The sequence below is a fragment of the Anopheles ziemanni genome, chromosome 2 (genome assembly GCF_943734765.1).
Source record: "Anopheles ziemanni chromosome 2, idAnoZiCoDA_A2_x.2, whole genome shotgun sequence".
NCBI lineage: Eukaryota > Metazoa > Arthropoda > Insecta > Diptera > Culicidae > Anopheles > Anopheles ziemanni.
In genome coordinates, this window is record NC_080705.1 from 71,103,913 (window position 1) to 71,129,303 (window position 25,391).

General features: G+C 43.7%; 1 protein-coding gene across 1 annotated transcript in view; it reads right to left on the reverse strand.

Moving 5' to 3' along the window:
• The window catches only part of LOC131281520 (uncharacterized), a 42,006-nt gene extending 18,765 nt beyond the window's left edge, over nt 1–23,241 (reverse strand). The window contains exon 1 of the mRNA XM_058310854.1: nt 23,050–23,241. Coding sequence (XP_058166837.1) covers nt 23,050–23,241 — 192 coding nt within the window. The remainder of the gene's footprint in view (nt 1–23,049) is intronic.
• Between the last annotated feature and the right edge of the window lie 2,150 nt (nt 23,242–25,391).

Here is a 25,391-nt window from a genome sequence, read left to right on the forward strand (position 1 = left end):
CGGGTGCATTACTTTTTCTTCGCTTCGCCCTGCATCTTCGCTGGAAAGATTTAATGAAGCGTTCGCCAAATCAGGGGAGTTCCAGCAAACGGGGCCAGTGGACGTTCCGGAAGGGCAGATCCTAACCTCCCACTGCGTTCCCTAAGCCGAAACCATTTAATATCTCGCCACGCAACCTTATCGAATGCCCTCGGACTGAGCATAATGAGCCGTTTAATGTGTCCCATTAGGAAGCCATCGTTAAAACCAAACGCCTCCATCTGGTCGTGGAGGCACTATTGCTGCATTTAATAAAGCCATCCGGGTGTGGGAGGCCCGTGGCCGACCGGGTTTTACGCCAGCGGACTTTGTGGACAACCCCAAAGGTTCGAAAATAAGAAGCGAAACCGAAACATCACGTAGAAAATGCGTTTGATGATATCGGATAAAAGCCTGGCCTTCGGATCGATCGAATATTGTATACGATTTTTGCCGCTCGTGTGATGTCTCGGTAAGCGAAGCTGAGAGTTGTCTCTTTATTTTCTTTCATCTCTGCCATCGGCGGCATACTCTGGAGAGTCATCTGAAGACACCGGAAGCAGCCATCCTTCCGAAAGCAACGCGCCGAGACGAGCGTTTGTTGTTTAAAGAACTTTTCTCACCCTTGAAAGCATCCCGTGTGTTTATGGTTTCTTCTCTTTCTCACTCTTTTCTTCCTTTCCTTCTGTCACTATCTCCCTAAGGCTCTGCTTTTTCTGAAGTCGAAATCCTTTTTCCGTCGTACACTCATACAGGCATCGGGTACACAATTATGGTAATCGATGGTAAAATATTAGTCCGCTGTACTCGATGTGCTCGTTTAGGACATAAATGGTGGCGGGCTTCTGCGCGTTTGTGTGTGTGTGTGTTTGTTTGTTTTCCTTGTGGAGTGTCTGCGGCGAGGATGGTAAGCCACCCAAACCGAGCCAAACACGACAGCGCCGCTCGACGCTGGCGGAAGGTGTTGGGTGATGTCAATAAATTCTACTTAAAACGATTCGATTGGAGTGCATTCTAGTCTCTCGGAATCTGCTCGAAGAAGGTTGATCTCGTTCGAAGATTATTTTAGATTTTTGCACCATACCGGGACGGGAACAACGTCGCCAACGGATGGATCGAGTCACGTTGAATATTTATATACGCCATTAAATGAAACGGAAGTCTACGATACTGCTGCCCTAAGCCCCGGTATGGGGTTCTTTGAGAAGCGAAATTTATTAAATTTATATTTTATAGGATACGACACACCGGGATTTGGCCATGAGTACTTCAGATTAAGATATTAGATGGTAGGGTTTAGCGCACATATATTAGAACTCTCAACATCACGTGCCACCAAAACGTCTTGCAGCATTATATCATTATATCATATTGAACAACCTTTGTATCCTTATTGTAACTCGTTTCATACCGACATCGCTAGATATGTGTGATTTCCTTTTTCGAATAGATTTAGAAAAACTTTATTATTCTTTTTAATGGAAACTCATCGATTTTTAGGTTTGGCAATAATCTGATTTAAAAAAAAAATTTCATGCATTGTGAAATGTATCAGTCAAGCAACAATTTTGTTTTAATATATTTAGACAATTTCATGTGAAAATTTATCTATTTACAAACGATTACATATGATTACAAACTATCCTGTTTGACGAGCTCTATTACTTTTTAAATTACGTCTTAACTTATAATTTAAGATAGACCAAGTGAGAAGAGTTTAATTGAAATACAATCAAATGTCAAATGTTTTATACGAGCGAAACGATCTCTGAAACAGAAGAACTTAAGAGTTGGATGAACTAATCCCTCTCTGTCGGACATCCCAATAAAACGCTCCCATTAACCAGGTTCAACACATCTACAGGGGTGTGCACACGTCGTCTGCGCGTTCTTCGGGCGCGGCTAACGCGCAGACGAGGTGTGCGGATTAGCTTCGGCAAAATGCGAAAAAAACTACTGCAGCGAGAGTGAGCAGCAATATACTGCTTTCCTTTGCAACCGTACAGGAGGCAAGGTAAATTTGGAATATTTACGCATACTACCTTATAAGTAACGTACATCCCTAGATGCGCATCTTTGGTTTTTCTTTAATTGTTTGACCATGAAGGAAATTTAATCATTTTGGTTGCTGTTTTCTCATGAAGAACTACAATGTCGGACACAAGTTGTACACCACATCCATTTCTCATTTTTGAGCCTCTGTATTTCCCATTGCACGGCTTATAGTGCATATTTCATTAAATTTCGTCAAAGCCGCTTAGCTAAAGGTAAAGGTAAAGGTCCTACACTCTAACCCGTAAAGCAGTCCTAGATCATGATATACAAACTGTGCCGACGGGTAGCTCAAATCGTAGGTCATATAGCTTGTTCCGGAGCTGTCTCACATATGTCATACCTTGAGTTCATCACTGAACAGCACATTTCGCTAATGGACTACACCTTAGTGAGCAAATTCAAGCCGAGCCTGGCAATGCTGCACGCTGAGCTTCGACTGTTGCTAGAAGGAAGCTGCTTGATTCGGTAACCTCTGACCGATGTTCTCAGTGACGGACAACTGCAGTTCCATTATGACTCGCGCAGCTGAGGAATATGGTTCCGTTCTATGATCAATGCTGTCTTCTGAGTATTATAAGCAACACTGCGTAGGGATTCAAGAAATATAAATTTTATGTCATGTAAATCTTTTGTCTAAAACTGTTGCAGTCTTAAGAACAAACGTTTTGTAGCTAGGACATTTTAAAGAGCTAACGAAAATAGGCGCTCTTCTAAACTCATAGCAGCAAAATAATAGCCGCGGTGCTATAACACAACGGTTCCAACAGATCACGTGCCAACTGCAAAGTCGCACTTCGAATTAAGACCCCTTGGAGTACGAAAGGCCGACTACGGTATCTTTTTAACGAACTTTCTAAGAAAGGGACATACTAGGAGACCCATAATTTAGCGACATATCATGAGAAACAATTATAATACTCTTTCCTTTCCTGCTCCTCCAACAGTAACAGAAAAAAACTGGCAGCAGCGGGAATGGGAACTCCGAAAACCCGAACATTTTCTTATCCTGTCGCTCTTCTGGTAGGCAATGAATAACACGAAGGTTGCCGAAACCGGCGCGAAAGGTTCCGAGCAATTTTTTTCACTACCACTGCTTTGATTTGTGTACGTACACGAAATGCCGAAATCGTTACTTCTCTCTTTATCCTATGGCAATTTTTGTTCTTCCATCTTCCTCCGATGTATGTTCGGCACATGCAAAAAGAACGAAGTACTGAGAAAAATGCCGATGAAAAGGGGTGTGCACACGTCGTCTGCGCGTTCTTCGGGCGCGGCTAACGCGCAGACGAAGTGTGCGGATTAGCTTCGGCAAAATCCGAAAAAAAACTCTTGCAGCGAGAACGAGCAGCAATATACTGCTTTCCTTTGCAACCGTACAGGAAGCAAGGTAAATTTGGTATGTTTACGCATACTACTTTACAAGTAACGTACATCCCTAGATGCGCATCTTTGGTTTTTCTTTAATTGTTTTACCATGAAGGAAATTTAATCATTTTGGTTGCTGTTTTCTCATGAAGAACTACAATGTCGGACACAAGTTGTACACGACATCCATTGCTCATTTTTGAGCATCTGAATATCCCTTTGCACGGCTGCATCGTGCATATCTCATCAAATTTCGTCAAAACCGCTTAGCTAAAGGTAAAGGTCCTACACCCTAACCCGTGAAGCAGTCCCAGATCAGGATATACAAACTGTGCCGAAGGATGGGTAGCTCGAATCTTGGGTCATATAGCTTATTCCGGAGCTTCCTCACATATGTCATACCTTGAGTTCATCACTGAACAGCACATTTCGCCAATGGGCTACACATAAGTGAGCAAATTCAAGCCGAGCCTGGCAATGCTGCACGCTGAGCTTCGACTGTTGTTAGAAGGAAGCTGCTTGATCCGGTAACCTCTGACCGATGTTCTCAGTGACGGACAACTGCAGTTCCATTATGACTCGCGCAGCCGAGGTTCTATGATCAATGCTCCCTTCTGAGTATTATAAGCAACACTGCGTAGGGGTTCAAGAAATGTAAATTTTTTGTCATTTTATTATGTTTGTCCAAAACTGTTTCAGACCTTAGAACAGACGTTTTGTAGATAGGACATTTTAAAGAGCTAACGAGAACAGGCGCTCGTATATACTCATAGCAGCAAAATATAGAAAAAATAGCCGCGGTGCTATAACACAGCGATTCCAACACACCGCGTACCAACTGCCAAGTCGGACTTCGAATTAAGACCCCTTGGTGTACGAAAGGCCGACTACAGTATCTTTCTAAGGAACTTTCTAAGGAAGGGATACACTAGGAGACCCATAATTTAGCGACACATCATAAGAAACAATTGTAATACTCTTTCCTTTCCGGCTCCCCCAACAGTAACAGAAAAAACTGCCTGCAGCAGGAATGGGAGCTCCGAAAACCCGAACATTTTCTTATCCTGTCGCTCTTCTGGTAGGCAATGGATAACACGAAGGTTGCCGAAACCGGCCCGAAAGGTTCCGAGCAATTTTTTTCACTACCACTGCTTTGATTTGTGTACGTACACGAAATGCCGAAATCGTTACTTCTCTCTTTATCCTATGATAATTTTTGTTCTTCCATCTTCCTCCGATGTATGTTCGGCACATGCAAAAAACACGAAGTACTGAGAAAAATGCCGATGAAACAGTTTCGAGAGAGAAGGAAGAACAAAAAATGATTATATGAAAAAGGGAGACGCATTGAGTTCGGCGTTTCGTGTACGTACACAAATCAAAGCAGTGGTAGTGAAAAGAATTGCTCGGAACCTTTCGGGCCGGTTTCGGCAACCTTCGTGTTATCCATTGCCTAGCAGAAGAGCGACAGGATAAGAAAATGTTCGGGTTTTCTGAACTCTCACTTCCGCTGCAGGCAGAATTTTCTGTTACTGTTGGAGAACCCGGAAAGGAATGAGTATTACAATTGTTTCTTTTAATTTGTCACCAAATACTAGAGCCCCTAGTTGGGCGCTAAGCTTTCTGATTGCTGTTCTAATCTGACGGTGTATGCAAACTATTGAATGGCCTCTCGTACTCCTGTGGGTCTCAAGTTGCAAGTCTGCCCTACTTTGATATGACCTTCAGAGGACTTTTCGTATGAGTACGAAATGGGTCACACCAAACTAGACCAACGCTAGAGTAAAATGCCTGAACTTTGTATCAGCCGCAAGGTCATACAGAACCATATAACTGGTAAAAATAGCGCTATCTTGCAATTTAGGATAACCAAAACAAACATTCCTTATAAACGTTTAAATTCCGTTCTTTAACGAAAAAACAATAGAAACAGGGAAACACATTTATATTGATCAACAGTTACCTATCATACGATTCCTGTATCAGAAAACCTGTTTGATTGGAATTTTAAGGAAAACTTTTATCTGTGTATCTATATCAACTTCAAAATTTATTCATTTTGGTACTCCCTACCACCTACGTAATATACATGAAAAGCTGTGGCGATCCATCCTGTAGTTCCAGTAATGTAGGTCAGCCGTTCCGGGCTCAAAAAAAGTCCTCTGAAAGTGATATGAAAACAGGGCATTTGAGAAGATTGGTTACACGATTGTCTGAAGGGCTCAACCTCTCGGTTACCACATGATCTATTGTCCTGCAACCATAATGTCATAAGCCCAATGATTTTTATTTTATTGCAATGAACTCATGACAGCGCTTATGTTTTTCGATAACGCTTTCAAATGCCCTTTTCATAAAATGTTTTTCATTGGTCTATTGGCTCTACAAGAGATAATAGCTACCAAAATAATTAAAATTCCTTCATGGCCAACCCACTAAAGAAAACCCAAAGCTGCGCATCTAGGGATGTAAGGCGTTTTTAAGATTGTGTGCGTAAGCATCCTGAAATCCGGAGTGCAGCTTAGATTTTACGTAGCTTCCTGTACGATTGCAAAGGAAAGTAGTATAGTGCCGCTCACTCTCGCTGTAGGAGTTTCTTTCGGGGAGGAGTTTTGCTAACACGCGCACGTCGTCTCCGCGTTCTTCGGCCCCGAAGAACGCGCACACGTCGTCTGCACCCCCGGAAACAGTTTCGAGAGAGAAGGAAGAACAAAAATGATTATATGAAAAAGGGGGACGCAATGAGTTCGGTGTTTCGTATACGTACACAAATCAAAGCAGTGGTAGTGAAAAAAATTGTTCGGAACCTTTCGGGCCGGTTTCGGTAACCTTCGTCTTTTCCATTGGCTACCAGAAGAGCGACAGGATAAGAAAATGTTCGGGTTTTCTGAACTCTCACTTCCGCTGCAGGCAAGATTTTCTGTTACTGTTGGAGGACCCGGAAAGGAATGAGTATTACAATTGTTTCTTTTTTGGCGCTAAAGTTGCTGGTTGCTGTTGTTATCTGACGGTGTATGCAAACTTTTGAATGGCCTCTCGTACTCCCGTGGGTCTCAAGTTGCAAGTCTGCCCTATTTTGACATGACCTTCAGAGGACTTTTTGTGTGAGTACGAAACGGCTCACACCAAACTAGACTAACGCTAGAGCAAAATGCCTCAATTTTGTATCAGCCGCAAGGTCATACAGAACGATATAATTGGTAAAAATAGCGCTATCTTGCGATGTAGGATAACCAAAACAAACATTCGTAATAAACTTATAAATTCCGTTCTTTAACGAGAAAACAATAGAACTAAGGAATAAAACACATTTATATTGATTTACAGTTACCGACCATACGATTCCTGTATCGGAAAACCTGTTTGATTGGTATTCTAATGAATACTTTTATCTGTGTATCTATATCAACTTCAAAATTTATTCATTTTTGTACCCACTATCATCTAAGTAATATACATGAAAAGCTGAGGCGATCCAACTTGTAGTTGCAGTAATGTAGGCCAGCCGTTTCGGGCTCATACAAAAAGTCCTCTGAAAGTGATATGAAAAAAGGGCATTTGAGAAGATTGGTTGCACGAATGTCTGAAGGGCTCAACCTCTCGGTATTGTCCTCCAACCATAATGTTATGAGCCCAATTATTTTTATTTTACTGCAATGAACTCATGACAGTGCTTATGTTTTTCGATAACGCTTTCAAATGCCCTTTTCTTAAAATGTTTTTCATTGGTCTGTTAGCTCTACAAGAAATAACAGCTACCAAAATAATTAAAATTTCTCCATGGCTAAGCCACTAGAGAAAACCCAAAGCTGCGCATCTAGGGATGTAAGGCGTTTTTAAGATTGTGTGCGTAAACATCCTAAAATCCGGAGTGCAGCTCAGATTTTACGTTGCTTTCTGTACGGTTGCAAAGGAAAGCAGTATATTGCTGCTCACTCTCGCTGCAGGAGTTTTTTTCGGGGAGGAGTTTCGCTAACCCGCGCACTTCGTCTGCGCGTTCTTCGGACCCGAAGAACGCGCACACGTCGTCTGCACCCCCGGTACCGTGCTAGAGAATACCTGCGTACGAATACCTATCAAAACTAATTGAATCCACATCGTTCGCTTCGAATGTCGTTCGTCCTGAGCGAAGTTTCCACTCGGAAAAGTTCGCAAACGAGGTTTGCCTCAAATTGCAATCATGTTCACCACCGTGTGAGCAACCTGCCACACCCTACCCACCTCCCCGAGCGGTGGCATTCGCCCTTGCATTGCTGTTGAAAAACTTTAAACCGGTTCATCACATTCAACAAGCAATCAGGGCACGCTCTCCAAACTGTCCCCACGTTCACTTCGTACTCGAGTGCATTAGTCAGCGTTAGCGAGCTCGTTTCGGGCTTTCGGGAGGGAACTTTCGGGTGGAAAATTGTATCTCGAGGGCCGCTGCCTTTTTTTCCGCTCGCGAACTGGTAAGCCTTTGCACGTCTCGTGGCGCGTCGTGAGAAAAGAAAAACAATCGTGAACCACCGTCGCCGGGACTGTCCACCAAGTCGGTCGAGCTTAAACAAAGGAAAATCCTTAGCCACCTTTGCTCGGCTTTTTTGCGCGGAAAACCACTCCACAGGGTGTTCGCACCGAAACCGTTCAAGGAGTCCATTGTATGTTGTTTGCTCCGGGAGACCTTCGGACGCCCAGGACGACAATTTACGGGAGCACCCGCGAAGGGGGGGTTTCTTTCCCCATTTTCTTCATACCCCTTCTCGAATACGTGCGGACCATTCAGAAGCGAGAAAAATTAAGTTCTACCCTGTGGACAACTCATTGGATCTCGCTCGTTCGGGGATTTGTTCTACGCTAAGTAAGCGGAGTGTACTGTTCTGGTGCAAAAAACAGAATAAACCTGAGATCCGTTCTACATGAAAGTTATCTCCTTGTACACTTTGTTCATTTTCCCACCCCTCCTCCACCACTGGTTGATAGCATCTGCTTAAAACGATTGAAAAAAAAATCCCACCACTTCGAATAACTAACAACACATCTGGTTGACACCGACATCGATAAGCATCAGGAAAATTTAATTAAAAACAACGTGCGCCACATCCGGTATCCAGGCTTTTCCACCGAGCTTCAACAAGCAAAAAAGAATTAATCACAATTTAATTCATTTTTCACCCCATAACAGGTTGGTTCGGTGTCGTTCCGTTTTGAATTAAGTGAAAACAAAAAAAAAGAATCAGCCCATATATTTCCATAATTAAGCTACCGGTTTGCCACGGCGTACGAACGAGATCTGTGCTAAAGCCACGACATGCTAGAACAGAGACGATCTTCATTGGATATTTTTAGGGGAAAATGAGGCTCTACGCACCAACCATAACCAAGAATTTTATACTTTAAATCATTTAAAATGGAAAATGAACAAAGAAAACAGGTAAACCCTGTTTATCTAGATATTCAAAAGTTTTACCCAATTATAAGTTTATTGTCCATGCATAGTGGAATTAACATTTTAAAGATTTAGATTACCTCAAAATCAAGAAATATTTTCGCTCAGTCCGTGCATAATAGAACCTTCCTTTCCTTCCTTTAACTTTTGTGGGAAAATTATGTTTTCCCAACTTCGTACACTTTTTACCATCTTCTCTCGCGCATCGTTACGAAGAGTACCCTTTCCAAAGCAAAACAACTGCAAGACCGATTGAAAGTTTACGATCTCTAAAGAGTTGGCGGAAAAGAAAAATCGACTACGTGACCAAAGGAACCAGCACACCAAAGCGTGAGCTCCATTTTGTACGATTTCCTGTCGTGGAGTGTTGTCCGGATTGTCAGAATTGCTTATCTGCTGCTTTCGTTCTCGCAATATGTTGCTTCCTCGACCAGCTGTGTGAGTGTGTATGCTGATTAGTAGTCAACAATCCCCTCCCCCGCCCCTACTATGTTTCCGCTCCCGAGTTTCGCGTGCTTTTGGTTGGACTTTTGAAGAAAACACCCGTTTCGCACGTTCATGGCCGTCCGTCACCCGCCACCCGCGATTGTTTTGCCGAACGGTGCCATGACGTGCACGGTTCGAGTTTATTATACCACCATGAAAAAGGACAATCGAAAAGCACATACACAAACACACACACACACCCAAAGACACAATGGGCTGCCTATCTCACCTGGCAGGTTGGCTGCTCATCAAGCAAACAAACGAACCCGGGCACCTGTTTCCTCGAGCATTATTATCTCGTTTGCCAATGGTTTGCCATTTCGTTGGCCATCCCGCTTGGTGCTTGGTCCGAAATGGAAGCAGTACTAGAACCCTGCCTCCTCCAACTCCTCCCCTCCCAAGCAGCCGCTTTCAACAACTTCGACGGTAGACGGTTTGACGAGGAAAACAATCGCACGGCACGACACGATGACGGTATCTTAGCAAACTTCCGCCCGGGTGGGTGGACGGGCGAGACGTAGGGGCGGGGGGGGGGGGGGAGAGGGCATTTTCACAAACCCGCGTGGAAAACTTTCTATTGACACGCGGTGGCGTGCCTTTTTCGGGTGAAGCGAAGTTTCCCGATTGTATGCGAGGTACATCGTCACCACTCACGCCGTCTGTCAGTTTCATCTGTTGCGCCACGGCTTAGTGCGCTGTGTGAGTATGAGTGTGTCAGTTTGCGCGAATGTCTGTCTGTGCGTTTATGTAGTTTTCGCTGGAAGCTTACTGAGCCGACGGTGTCCTCGGGAAAGTTATCTTCATTTGCATGCAGCACAAGTTGCTGCGCGTCAGCTGACGAAACTTGCTTCTCGGTATCACAATCAGACGGAACGAGAAATTCATTCGTAAATGCAAACTACACTACAAGTCGACAAAAACACTGAACCAACACGGACTAAGATATAACTGGGTGCATTGGCTCGTTCTTGCCTTTTGTTTTGCCATTCTTTGGAATCAACACTTCTTGTTGGACCTTTTTGGTAATTAAAAAACAACATAGAAATAGTGCTGAGGGGCTAAACAAAAATAAAATATGAAGCTTCGATTGAATACCCCTAATATTAGTACTAGGAATAATGCTCAGAATAGAACTCATTTGGGGGTCCGCGACAGCCGAGCGGTAGCGCCGGTTAGAAAATCGGCCCATGAGCGCCGGGGCTCACCACCTCGACGGCGTGGGTTCGAATCCCAACCGAGACCGGACCCCCCCCTGTACGAGAGGACTGACTATCCACGTACAATAGGGAAACAAGTCTCGTAAGCCCTTAACGGGCAGGCATGACCAAGAGGTCGTTACGCCAAGAAGAAGAACTCATTACATAAGTTGTCCTTTTAAATCAACGCTATTTGCTGGGCTTTTTTGTCTTTGAAAAAAAGAACACAGAAATGACACTGTTGAACTAAAGAAAAAATATAACATCAAGGTTCCGTTCAATGACGTATAAATGACAATTTTTATAATTCATGATGTCATTTAAAGTGTTCATTATGGGGCGATTTAAAAATAAAACATATTTGACATTATTATTGTTTTCTGAAAATCACCAGAAATGTGTTTTGCATTGCTTTTCGTACATTTTACGAAAAACAATCCGATAGGATTATAACGATTTTTTCCGCCCTCATTCAATATTTAAAATTGTCAAATCTAAGATGTTTGTGATTGCCCTAAATAATTAAATGGTAATATCGAAATCTAGATCGATTACGTACACACTGATTTCAAATTTCGATTTGATTTCATTTTTACCAAACTTGTGTTCAGCAACGTGAAACCGTGCATTCGCGGATGGATAAGCATGGATCGGAAAAACAGGAAAAACACAAGACTACTCGAAGCCACGAAACAATTTTCCGATTGAAATCATATTCGTGTTGCGAATCTATTTGAGATGGATTATTGATTTTGCGCAAAGTGCTCCGACGCCAGCACAACTCATTGTCCGATCTACGGGAAAGTAATCGGATTCGGTTACGAAGTGAGTAATGGAAGCGCTTATTCAATTTTAAACCAATCATACGTCAAGCGAGTAGCACGTGGGAAGAAGCCAAATCGAGTCGTGTAACTGAACCCGTCCGGCAGCCGTCGCATTCTTAATGCGGAAAGCAGTTCTCGTTAAAAATAAACTGTGCATAAAACGGAATGCAAATATCATCCAATCTTAATTGGGATGAAACTCGATTTTGATTGTATTTACCAGGAATACGGGAAGAGGTAGAAATGCAAGCGTAGCAAACACGCAATCCGTCTACGTGCAAACTCCGATATGCAAAGGGTACATTCTGTAGCTAACCATTTAAACCATGCAGCCTTACGTCAGCTTACTCTGGATAGGGAAAGTTGAATTTCCCAAACCGTGTTACTGCCTTCCGCCTCTGTGCGCCTTCTACCCTTTACGATTCTGTAAAGTTTATCCCGAGCTGTATTCGGACAAACAATACAGAGTAAGTGGTCCCCATTTCTTTTTTTTTCGGGGTGATACAGCAGTTCCGTGGTGGTGAAGCGAAGCGAAGGAGGCATCTTTACACACACAAAACATCGAAAGGATTCCGCCCATATTAGCAAACAACCGATTTTCAAAGAAAAGCAAACAATCTCCCTTCCAATAGAGAGATCTCTCTGTCCTTTGTGTAATCCAATAGAAGCCCAATGCTTTTCCCAGGGTTCGTCTACCAGCAGGCGCAAATTAACGTCCATTCCCTGCCGTCTTTGGACAGCTCTTCACCGATCCAGCCATCGAGCTGCTTCGGTGAGCTTGCAGAAAACTACAAAGTTGAGTGTGCAATTTATCATCGCACATAAACCACACATATGCTCGCACGAGGAGCCGAAGTGCGCCAGCAGCCACAGAGCCTCGGCTCCGGTTTTTGGAGCATTTTGAGCGAATCATCATCATCATCATCCTCCTCGCTTCCTTCAGCCATTTTTGTCTCCCTCCAAAACGAAGGGATTCACTTATAAACACGTGGAAATTCAACTCCATCCAACAGCGTGAGTGGTTGATTTCTTGTGTCCTCCACGCTCCCGTGCGAAAAGTGTTTCAGATTGTTGCGAAGTCAGGTGAAGCTTTCCACATCCCCCCTGGGGGTGCAAATGGAAAGGAAAACGGATCGAAGCAGTTACCTAAGGAGCGGTGAACTGTAGCACTCTTATATCTGCGCATTTATGAGCCAGCCAGATGAGCAGCCCCGTGTTGCCATCAGTACGAATCTGCCCGGTGCGATCAGGCACGATGATTGATGATGAGAAGCTAGTGTGTTTGCAACACACACACACACACAATCCCTTAAGCCCTCGGCTCGAGCTCTAAACGGAGCGACCGACCGGCCGTGCGCTCGTTACCGGTGTTGTTCTTGTCTCAACAACGGCCCTAATACCGGTAACCTAAATCATGCTCCCTGGATAGTGGTACGGGGGAGAGGTGAGTACAGAAATTCAATACCAACTATTGTGTTGTGTTGTTCGAGTTTTCCCATACTAGACCACGGGTACGAGCTGCTGGCAAACGTAGCTGGGACGATAGCAGAGTGGTTCAAATTCCGGCTCGAGCACCTCTTCAAGGTTTTTGGGATGGTAGGTGTCCTGGTGGCGATGTCGGAGGTGATGTGCTCGATGCATCATACGTGCAAATGTGAACGCTGCTTTTTATTATTTACCTCTGAACATTTTATATTCCTTGTTTTGCTTTTTTTGTTTCAAAATGGTTGATTCAAGTTTATGTGGTGGCCATTTCAAGTTCTCCTCCACCGGAAGCATTCTAGTCATCAAGGGAGGCATCAAGGGCATCCTGGATGGTTCTAGACTTTTCTAGCTTCCATCTTTGACAGTGCAATAAGCTGCTTCCACTGACCCCGTTAGCTCGTTGTCTTCAGCTAGGGCTTATAAAAACCATTCTCTCTTGGATACTTTGAAAAACATGTCATCAGCGCACAGTGGGGCTTAGTTGGTGCATTTGGGAGGTTACCGTTATCTTCCTTGATGGCATTTTTGAAAACTTTTCTATTAATTTAGTTGAGAAAGTGTATATTTTTCCCCCAATGAAGTTAACTTTATAGTGAAAATTTAAAAACAGCCATCGTAGGAATATTTATAGGACATGAAATGGCTAACGTTAATCATACAAACAAATAAACACATTTATAGTTAAGCATTAGCATTTAGATCGGGTTGTTGAAGATCATTCACTTTCGGAAACTCGAATTTAATTGAAAATAAAATTATTTACGACGCAGGTTATCGTGTGGGTAACAACTTAATACTATTTCAAGAATGTCTGCTCTGTTAGGTTTACTTCAGAGAAACAGTATATTAGAACAATTGTTAACCTCTCAATCAAAAATGTTCATCAGCTTACTAAAACTATCTGATTTCTGGTTTACTTCAGTGAGATAGAATATATCTGAAGATACTATTTCAAATTAAATAGCCTCCCTACCAAAAGTTTGCATCGACTTAATAAAATCTAAATCTAAATGAAACATTTCAAAAACAATATCAATTTATCTTTGAAAAAATGACATTCTTCCGTAACAACGTTCAACATTAAACAATATCAAAGCCTTAAATAATTCTCTTGTAAAGTACGGAAACAGAAGTCCAAGCAGTCACAAACATTATCGAAAAAGTACTAAATCGAGCTTAGTTGTAAGATTACCATTTTTGAAGAGAAGCAAGGATCGGCGGAAATCTTAGTTCACTTAAATATAATTAGTGCATTATTCAAGTCATGTTTTACAGGTGAAAAAAAAGCGTTCAATCGGGAACAACTCGACAACTCAGCCAAGGAAGCAACATTATTCTAAATAATAATATTTATTTATTATGATATGACAGACGTTGCCGTAATAATCGAGGTATGATTATAATATGATTTGAAAACAACGACCGTCTCTAGGACACTATACTTGTAAAGTCTGCGCATCAAAGGATAAATTGTATGCATTCGTCTGATTTTAGTTTACTATAAGTTTTTACAGAGAATAACAGTTGTTCGCAGACAGGCCCACTGTGCCTCAGTTCGAACGGGGTCAACAAGTACGGAACACCGGCGACACACACGAGGTCAACCTCGGGCCCAGCACGGAAAGCCTCCGTTCATAACCGGAAACGAACGAAGCAAGTGCAGCCTTTTAGCAGCCCGGCCAGTTGCATTCAAGTCCAATAGTCTTCGGTAGCCTTCGGCGTAATGTTTAACTGTAGTTTATTTACAGGATGTTTTTACCACTATTTATAACCGCGCCGGGGATCCTCGAAACGGTCAACTGGTTGCCCTTTGGTAAGGCAAAGGGTTGCAACTGTCGCGTTTCCTGCACTCGCATGTTTATGACGGTTGCGGTCAAAGAGGTTGTCCGTTTTTCCTCCCCCGTTGACGTGTTGCGTGTTAGAACTTTTTCTGCCTCCGTTAAAACACTTTAAACCCTCCACTACTTTACCGACTTTATGATGGAGTCAGCAAACGACCTTCAAATGTTTCAAATGTCACATCAATCATATCACCTTCGCCCGTAAAGTGCTTTTTTTTATTTTCGTTCTTCTACGTTCCAACGTTTGCCGCCATTTGTTGATTACACTCGCCTGTAAGCAATGATTTCCCACATGTTTCCCAGGTACCCTTGGGAGATACAACATTGGGGGCACCGAGATGTGACACGACAGTTTCGAACAGTTTTTCGGCTACAACACACAAATAAACAAACAAGTTGATTTTTATTTCCGGTGTTTGGTTTTCTCCGTCCGAGCCGAATAAAGGAAAAGAAAAACCCAACAAACTTCAACACTAGAATGATCTCTCGAATGGAGTGAAGAGGACTCTGAAGTTCTCGCATCTGGCCCACCTACCCTTCGGTCATTTCGTCCCTCGTTTAACAACAATGTCTCCGCAAAAATTCTGGAGGGTTTTCCCATTTATTTGTGTGTGTGTTTTTTTTTTTCATTGCTTTGTGAAAATATTGCAAACGCCGTGAAGCACCACGGGAGCACAAAATCAATCTATTGGATGCTGTAATATTTATAGCGCCTTCACCTGCACTATTGCCGGCGCAAATACAACTATTACTACCCCATCCACCATTTTCCCCCGCTCCACACCAGGGCCCGGCATTCCAATGACGAATCGAGTAGAAAATACTTGCGATAACTTTCCTTGGAGCGTCGTATTTTACTCCCGAAGTCGCGCTTCCTTGGATCGCTTTTTTCACGTTCAAAATCTACCAGAGTACCTGAGCCCTTCGAGCCCCCGTGTTGAACGCGAACGTGACTGACATATCGATGTTTAATAGGGGAGGGGATGGAACGGAGAACCCATCTCACAAACCCTGAAACGAACGTAACGGAGGTGGTGACGTTTTTTCTCCCATTTTTTTGAAAACTTCATCTCTTGGCGGTTGGTGGCATATTTCTTCTCGGTTTGGCGCTACTAGTTAAAGCCCGATAGAAAACGAGCGATACCCTGGAATTCATGGCTTCATTCCGAGAAGTCAAAATCGTCGCTCTTCTTTTTCTCTTCCTCTCACTCCTCTCGCTTTGCTTTGCTCGTCGCGAGGCTTCCAAAAATGCCGACGCCATGGTTCGGAGGTGATTTTTAAGCCTATTTATTTCCTCCTTATCTCGAAAAGGCGTTCCGGGTCATGGGCAAGGGCCACAGCCTTTTCGAAGAACCGGCAAGCGTTCGTGTGGGATTTTATTCGATGCTATATTTACCGACATTGTCTAAGCTAGAAATGTAGATGGATGATGCCAGGATGGAGGGAACACACGACACAATAGCCTAGGTGGAAATCAGATACAAGGTCACAGTTTTTAGTTTCACGTAGAAACAAAAATGCTTCAGATAAATACCTAGATAATTTTTAAGTTGAGTAAAACCTATTGTTGTCTATGGAAATCAAGAATCTGGAAAACATAAATAATATGTAAATCAACGTACTTCATGGCATGAGCTACAAAATGTGTGTAATACATTTCTCCTGTAGATCCCTAAAGTATAGCACTAAGTTTTTCAACCAATACAAAAATGTGACCAACTTTGTCAGAAGATTTCACACGCCATACTAAAATTAATAAATGAAGCCATCGGTTGCGCTTAATGATTCGCTTCCATTTCACCCGTCGTGTCGTCGAAATAATCATTCCCGTTTTGTGACATTCCGCGCAATCTTGTTCCAATTTTCTCAATTTTCCACGAACACGTATCGCCGTGCCGACGTGACGGAAACCCAGGCATCCATCTCTAATGGCATTCCACGCCGAAATAGTGATCCGAATTCGATGGAAACGAGCGAGATCCCTGAAGGTGTTTACGGTTGGCACCCGGCGGATATAAAATTGTCAATGCTTTCCTGCTCTGGTCGACTTCGGTGGAGCAGTGTGGACGGGTGGGGGGTTGGTTTCCTCTAGTTTTCTACCTTTCTATGAGAAACCCACGGCAATGCCACTTTTCTCCTTTCCTCACACCGAAAACTTTGATGACTGTTAATGAACTCTCGGCAGAACTCCTCGAGGAAAGCGAGTGTTCACTAGAGCTTTGCCCTGGCTTCGGGATGCATCGAAGTGAAAATTTCGACGATTAGTAGTCGTCAAAGTTTTGTGAATATTAGATTCCAAAGTTGATTTACATATGGTTTTCGTTGGGATGGAAATTGGGAAACCAGTTGTTTCGAAATTCGAGGCGTATTTCTTCGCGCATCGCTGGCTTTGTGCGTGAAAACATTCGATCTGAAGGAAGATCGAGAGACACTTATGGAAACAAAAAAACAACTTCTTTGTTTCAATCGGCACGATAAGGTTACTTTCTTTGCAGTAAATTCGGTTTTCATCGCACTGATCAAGCCGGGATTAAAAATTGTGTTTTACAAACGAGTCCAACATCGACCAACGTCCTTCTACCATTCCATCTCCACCCAAACACGCACAAAACTCCCCCCGAACACATGTTTCTTGCACCAGACTTAATCGATTTTAAAGCGCTTTAACCCTTTCTTTCTCGTAGTACCTGATTGCATTCGAACCGGGGCGCATGTACCGAACGTTTGTTACCGAAACTTCCGTGCTACGCTCCCCCTCACCCCCACGTCCATGGCACCCACCGTTTCCCCCATGGCACCCACCGTTTCCCCTCACATGGACGGGGTTTGACTGCATTGCAGATGAATCGGCTGGGGAGAACGAAGCCGCTAGCATGGCCGGCCGTTTCGTCCGAAGATTTTAACAGCACACAATAACCCACCCTGGCAGCCTCCTGCGACACAACGGCGCTGTCGAAACGGTACCGGCTGCTGCTGGCTGGCCGCCTCCTCGGACAGGAACACAAATTTCAACTTTCCACCGAGGTGGCGGAGGAAAGTGTTGCTGATTATGGGATTACCGTCGGCCGGGGAAGACGTTTAGGCAAGCGCGTGAAAACGGTGCACAAAACGACCCCCTCCGATGGCCGTTTATGGCTGAAAAAGAAGAGGACAAAGTCATTCGGAGACCGGAAGACGTCGTAGGCTCCAACTACCGCTTTTTGACGAACAAAAAGAGAGCCAAACTACGCAATTTGGTGAGAAAGAATGGTATACAAATTGATGATCCTTTTCTTTTCAAGGACACTTTCTAACGCGTAGTTTACTTCTCGAATTTGGAAATAAATATCAATTACGGGAAAACAAACCCCTAGAGATCTTTACCACATTGAAAACATATTCACAGATTCAAAATCAACTCCTTAAGGTGATCCATTGGAAGAAAAAATGTTCAAAAGAGTTGTTTCTATTAATAATAGTTTTTAACGATACTGCTTTATTTTTGTGAAAAAATACATCATTCTATTTGAATATTGTAGATGATTTTAATGGAAAAAATATTCAACGAATGTGAGCAAATATTCACGGTATGTGTGAAAATATTATTAACAAAACTGATTCCTGCAATAAATTTTATTAATTACTTAATTACGTTTTATAATTTTTCATATTTGGTGTTACGGAGTCTCAATTATTGCATTTAGCTATTCGTCAGACGTTTTTCCCCCTTTAAGGGTTTACATCTCAGGAGAAGGAAAGCATTCATGGTCCAAATGGCATTCCCGAATGTATTTTTCACGTTACTTTTTACTGCCAGTAGGAAATGAATTTTACACACTCTGCGAATTGTATGTTTGCTTCTTCTGAAATGTAATTTACTCTCCGCATCGAAGTAAGTGAATCGGAGCCGGTGAACACATTCTCTAGCAATTGTACTTCATTGCATTATTTTAAATTTCAAGAGAAAATTAAATCTTCTGAATAATAGAAGTCTTCTAATGAAATTCGCTTCGTTCTCGTAGATGGTCTTTAATAATACAAAAAGTACCCTTGAAATTGTTCGAACTGCCTTTCCCTCTTCCCACCCTTACATCCCATAAACCCATATAGTCGGTACCCGCCTTTCCGACGCCAGTCAGACATCAAAAATGTACCGGAAGTGTTTCCTTCGGCGAGCCGAAAGGAAGCAGCAAAGGCACAAAAATCGCACCCAAGGAAACTCCAAACACACCAACCCGCCCCCGAACGCCGGGGAAAGTCAAAAAGATGGGAGAGTTTTCCACACCAACTCCCGCCCACTCTGACCTAAATTGAAGCGGGCGTTTCGTGTGTTGGTCGGGAGCCAGGCCCCGTTTCGGTTCTGGCGAGCGTGGTGCGTTATATTTTCGCTTCGATGTTCCCTTCCCCGTATCGGGCTTAGTTTACTCCAAAAACAAAAAAAAAAGCAAACCAGAAAAAAGACCCGGGAAAAACCAAACGGCTCGTGAATTCGGTGAACAAATAGTTTCCGGTCCCGGAAGTTCACGCTAGTACGGTTGTATCGTGAGTTGCCCAAGTTCTCACGAAACTTATTGTACCCCTCCCCACAGCCGCACGCCGTATCCCCTCTAATCTCATGAATTATTCAGACGCTTTTATTTGGTCGGTGATTTTCGGAGCGCACATCAAGAAGCGTGGCGCGTTGCGGTTCCATTCAAATAAGATTTTCTCTGCTCATCGGTGCAACCTACCCGTGTCCTTCGTTTTCCTTCACATGGTGGGCTTAAATAGAATCACTGAAGAGGTGTGCGTTGGGTAGAAAGTGCAAACACCAAGCCCGGGCTTTTATTTTTTCTGGTTCTTCGCGAAGGCGAACGATCCACCGACCGGGTCATGTTTAGAAGGACATCTAGACAAGCAAATAGGATCCGCCTGAGTACTCTGGCGATCTGTGGCAAGCGTTTGCTCTTACTCTCGGTTCAGGCGCAAGAACAGCAGTTTCCATTTTGCTGCAAAGTTTGTGCGAATCCTCCGACGGAACCGTACTGCGGCTATCCGTTCATCAGCTGTAACTAACCTTACGACCGTGAACCGTTTCGCGCGTTGACCACGGACAACGGAACCAACAGTCCGGAGAGTCAGCACACTGCGGCCCAGAAGCCATCCGTAACCATCACCGGACAGGAAGGATGGAAAATAAATGTGCTCGCGAATGCTGAATGCAGTGTTGCATCCAACGAATGTATAAAAACCCTCCGTTGGCCATAGTTTTTCTTCGCCCTTTTTTGGGTTCCAATTTGGTCCACATTCTGACGGTAAGTTTCTCTCAACAAACTTTACCCCCAACTCGGCATGAGTCGCAAATCAACAAGCTTCCGCTAGTGTACCATTACCTCCTGTTCTCCGCTTCGGAATACGTTGTTTTTTTCCCCAGTGTGAATATTTTATTTATGTATATTTTCTGCTCCTACTGTCGGGGTAATTCATTACCTTTGTGTGGAGGCAAATTTGATTTCTTTCTTTTTTCTATTTTGTTCATTCTCATTTCAACCACCAAACCAACGGTAAAACACAGGACAAAAACGAGTAAAAGAGGGCAAAAGATGAAACGATTTTTGTCTTCGCTCGTTGTGTCGAGTAAATCTTAGCGACGCCCGAGCGAACAGCATCCAGCAGCAGGAAAGCAGTTGCAGAATTTCAAACAGCCGCAGCCAACCGCAAGTAGGTTCGAAAAAAAGAAAGGTGAACCGAGATGGGTGGAGGAAAAACCTCAAACTACCCCGTTTTAAGTGTGAAAAGTTGAAGCACGGCTGTCGCTGTGGGAATTTATTCACGGGTTTTTTGCATGCCACACCCGCATGGGGCGAGGTGTAGAGTGGGGAAAAGCGGACGGTAAGTTGCCAAAAATCAAATTAAATCTTCAGGGTGACATGGATGAGTTTAGTTTGGTGGAAACTAACGAATTGTGCCCCTTACAAAAATATATTCGGCTTGTATTATTTTGAATACATCTGCAATAAATACATTAAGTACGACAACATGCCCGTGGTAGGAAATAGTTGTATTTCCACTCTATTGAGATTGGCTGTAATTATAGAGTTGTGCTTGGTGTATTAAGTTTAGGCAAATAAGCTAGTCATTACTATAAGAAATAATATGATTTAGTTTCAAATATATAGCATTTTAGTTTATTGAAGTTTTGTTGCAATCAAGCATAGCATTTAGTATAGCTGCAATTGATCAAAATAAATAAATAAATGATGAATTTCATTATTATAATTGAAACCATCGCGATATGTTTCCTATACAACTATGAGTTGCCCAGAATAACATTTCATTTTGGATAGAGCTACAAGAGTACCTTCAAAATTGACGAAAAATGGTTTGGCAAACCTCTTTGAGCTCTTCAAAGCAAGTGTTCTCCGAACAACGAATACGAAGTACCGCGTTTGTAAAACAACTTTTACGTATCGTATGCTGAATTTTGATATAAAAAAATCCACAGAAATCTATATAAATTTCATAATATCCATTTAAATTTTCATAGACCTACTCTTAAGTATAGTTTTCATATTGATTGAATAAACTTATTATTTTCTATATGACTCTATCCTTTGTTATTAAACTCCCTAGCGAACCCAGGCATAAGTCATATAAATGGCAAATCCGAACGCTACTGTATACCCTATAATATTTCGCTGTTATATTGCTACGTTTCAACCTAACATTATGCCGTCCACAAATAGGTGGCTTGTTGCGCGGAAGTGATAAAGCAATCATATCTAGCACCAGTCACGACGTTCCGTGTCGAACAAGTCGAAAAAGAGAAAGCTAGAAAATAACAACTTGCAAAAGTGTAACCAAACGTCATACCACCGCTTCGATGGTGAGGTTGCTGAGTTTCGTGGCGCTCATAAAAGCTTTGCATGCAAAGCAGTTGATGGTGCTAAATTGGTGGATTATCCGTTGCGGTCTGTCGGATCCTCGTATGGCGATTCCTTCGAGAGTGTGCATCGCCAACTCCGCCGTCGCAAAAGAGAGTGCATATCGATTTTCGTGTCATTGCCATGTTGGCGGCGGTGCATGATGCACTTTGTATAAATTGAGTTTTTACAACTTGGATTACGACCAACAACAGCGATAAGAAGAGGAAAACAGAGCACGAACGAACTGAACGAAACTAACCCCGGCTCCAGCGCTTTCCTCACGTGGCGCTATCGCGACGTTTTCGAGTTCCTATTTCCTCTAAAACGGTTTACGGTTTTGGGTTCCGAAGCTCCCTTTCGGTTGGTACATTGAACACACTTCGACAGACCCGTTTTGGGGGTGAAAATTGTTGAGCTTTGCACGAACAGGCGGGCGGATGCCTTACGCTTCAAAAGGATGCCAGTGCATACATTGGGTTGCATTCCAGGATACGTGTTTGGAAAAGGCACCGAAAATCGAACCGCTTGCCAGGAAGTCGAAAGAAGCACTCGCTTCTGGTACCCTTCATCTTTGTGCCTTTCCTTTGGGGTCTAGCATAACTGCTGTGGAAGGGAGAAAAAAAAGTGGAAAAGCATTTCAACGACATACATTCGAAACACCTGCCCCACTTTGAATCCGTTCGGTTTCGGTGATAAAAGTCCGGAATTTTCGAGCAATAAATATCATCATCGTCGTTGCAAACAATATTTTCGAACAGAGGAGTGCAATAGTTGCAAAAGTTCACACATAAATATGTCCCAGTGGAATATATGCTACGTTTCGAAGGCTCCCAAGTCGATCGAAGTGTTTGTGCTGGAAGCAATATTCGTATAAGGAGATTCATGTGGTTCAATACCAGATTTGCTAAATCGGGTTCTTTGCTTATAATTTTCCCCGTTCAGGTTTAGTAGAAAACATTATTTTCTGTATACTTAAACTCGTTTTCAGTGAAGAAAAATTGTAATATGAAGAAAACGTCGTGCAATATACGTTTTAACGTTTTAATTGCCCACAATTTTTGTCAAAATAATACAAGGCTATGTTTGACCTGAGCATTTTTAATAGCCCTTAAGCTGACTAAAACACTAATTTTCTTCTTTCTTTTCTATTGTAAACATAAAATGATTTTTTTTTTTGAAATCGTGAAGTGTTTACGTATTGTGCATTTAAAATGAATGTCGTAATCTTGCTTTTTATGCTGATTTGGCAGATCCTCTTTTCATGATTTTTATGCAGTTTTTTGGATATTTCTAAAATTACTGTAAAGCTCCACAGAAACAAAATTTATAATAGTTGCATAATAACAATATTTATATAAAATTGTGCTCTACCAACCGAGCTTTTCAAATATTCTAAAAGGTAAACATGATATCATCGTCAACACATCTTTTATAATTTTAGTTTAATATACGTTTTTCCGTTGAACCTACCTTGAGTGTTCGGTCGATCTGCCCGAGAAAGAACGTCAGTAAGGCAATGATGATAAAGTTGACGCCCCCAGCAAAGTCGGTCAGCTTGTCAAGCTGAAAGATGGCGGCGATCAGAAAGAAGACGACCTGCATCACAACCGTCACGATCGCGCTGATCGCGAAGTGATCCTCGTCCAGCACGTTCACCGCCATCGTGCGTCCAGTTTTCCCCGGAGGTGAATTTATTTCCCAACTACACGCCAGAAACACGCACCGTTTATCGTAGTTTGCACAAACTCACTCCCCCTCGTGGACAGTGGACGATGGGAACTGGGGAAACTATTTCTATTTTAAACGCACACCTCGACGGCGTGTCACCCGAGCAGTTTTCCGATCGATTCGTCGCACCCGCACACTTCCACCACCGATGCCACTTGTTTCGCGCCTTCACCTTTGGACGAGCCAACGATGGCCGTACTCATACTAGTGCCCGTCCCCGAGCCGGACTCACAACCGAGGCCTCACGCCAAGTGCTTACACACTTTTCCCCAATCACGAAACAAAAACACACACACGCAAACACTCCCCACCACAATAAAACGCTAATCTACGATCGCTCGTGATTGAATGATTTTTGTGCAATACTAGGTAAAACGGCCCGGTTACACGGCCCACTTGCAGAACCCGTTTACACGGCCCAGTTACAGGTCCCGGTTCCAGGGCCCGTTGACAGGTCCCGGTAACACGGCCCGTTTACAGGGCCAGGTTACAGGGCCAGGTTACAGTGCACGTTTACAGGACCCGTTTATAAGACCCGTTGACTGGACCCGGTCACAGTGCCCGGTAACACGGCCCGTTTACAGGGCCCGGTAACACGGCCCGTTTACAGAGCCCTGTAACACGGCGAATTTACAGGGCCCGGTAAACGGCGGTAAGACGGCCCTTTTACAGGGCCCAGTAACACAGCTCGTTTACAGAGCCCGGTAGCACGGCCTGTTTACAGGGCCCGGTAACACGGCCCGTTGACTGGTTCCGGTTACAGGGCCCGGTAACACGAACAATTTACAGGACCCGTTTACATGGCCCGGTAACACGGCCCGTTTACAGGGCTCGGTAAACGGCGGTAACACGGCCCGTTTACAGAGCCCGGTTAAATTGCCCATTTACAGGACCCGTTTACATAGCCCAGTGTCACGACCCGTTAACAGGACTCGCTTACGTGGCCCGTTTGCAGGGCCCGGTAAAAGGCCCGTTTACTGGGCCCAACCTTATGGATGTAGTTTTATTTTGCGTTGGTTATTTTTATTCTGCGTTGGTTATTTTCATCAAGTTGAAGAACCACCTTTCCCAAGAGTAGATGCAATGTTCGATTCGAAATTGTCCCCAAAATCACGAAAACGTTTCATTTCGTTTTGTATGCCCAGAGAAAACGGGAACTATTTTACTACGATGGTGCAAACATTATTACGCATACGGTATATGGTATACACGGTGGTGCAAACATTATCACGCATACGGTATTTGGTTTCCCTTAGCAACAGCACAGCGGTTAAGGGGAAATTTCGACGCTTAGGGGAAATTTCGACGCGTAGAAATTGTGCATCTTACTTTGGCGCTCGCTTCGCTCGGCATCTTCGCTATTGCTATCTAAGCTCAAGGTAGAAATTGTCGAAATTGTCTGCATCTCACTTTCGCGCTCCCTTCACTCGCTTTCAATGCTATTGCTATCTAAGCTCATGGCATGGTGTAACAGTAATTTTAGAGTGGACTAGGTAAAACGGCCCGGTTACACGGCCCAGTTACAGGTCCCGGTTCCAGGGCCCGTTGGCAGGTCCTGGTAACACGGCCCGTTTACAGGGCCCGGTAACACGGCCTGTTTACAGGGCCAGGTTACAGTGCACGTTTACAGGGCCCGTTTACAGGACCCGTTTATAGGACCCGTTGACTGGACCCGGTCACAGTGCCCGGTAACACGGCCCGTTTACAGGGCCCGGTAACACGGCCCGTTTACAGAGCCCTGTAACACGGCCAATTTACAGGGCCCGGTAAACGGCGGTAAGACGGCCCTTTTACAGGGCCCAGTAACACAGCTCGTTTACAGAGCCCGGTAGCACGGCCTGTTTACAGGGCCCGGTAACACGGCCCGTTGACTGGTTCCGGTTACAGGGCCCGGTAACACGAACAATTTACAGGACCCGTTTACATGGCCCGGTAACACGGCCCGTTTACAGGGCTCGGTAAACGGCGGTAACACGGCCCGTTTACAGAGCCCGGTTAAATTGCCCATTTACAGGACCCGTTTACATAGCCCAGTGTCACGACCCGTTAACAGGACCCGCTTACGTGGCCCGTTTGCAGGGCCT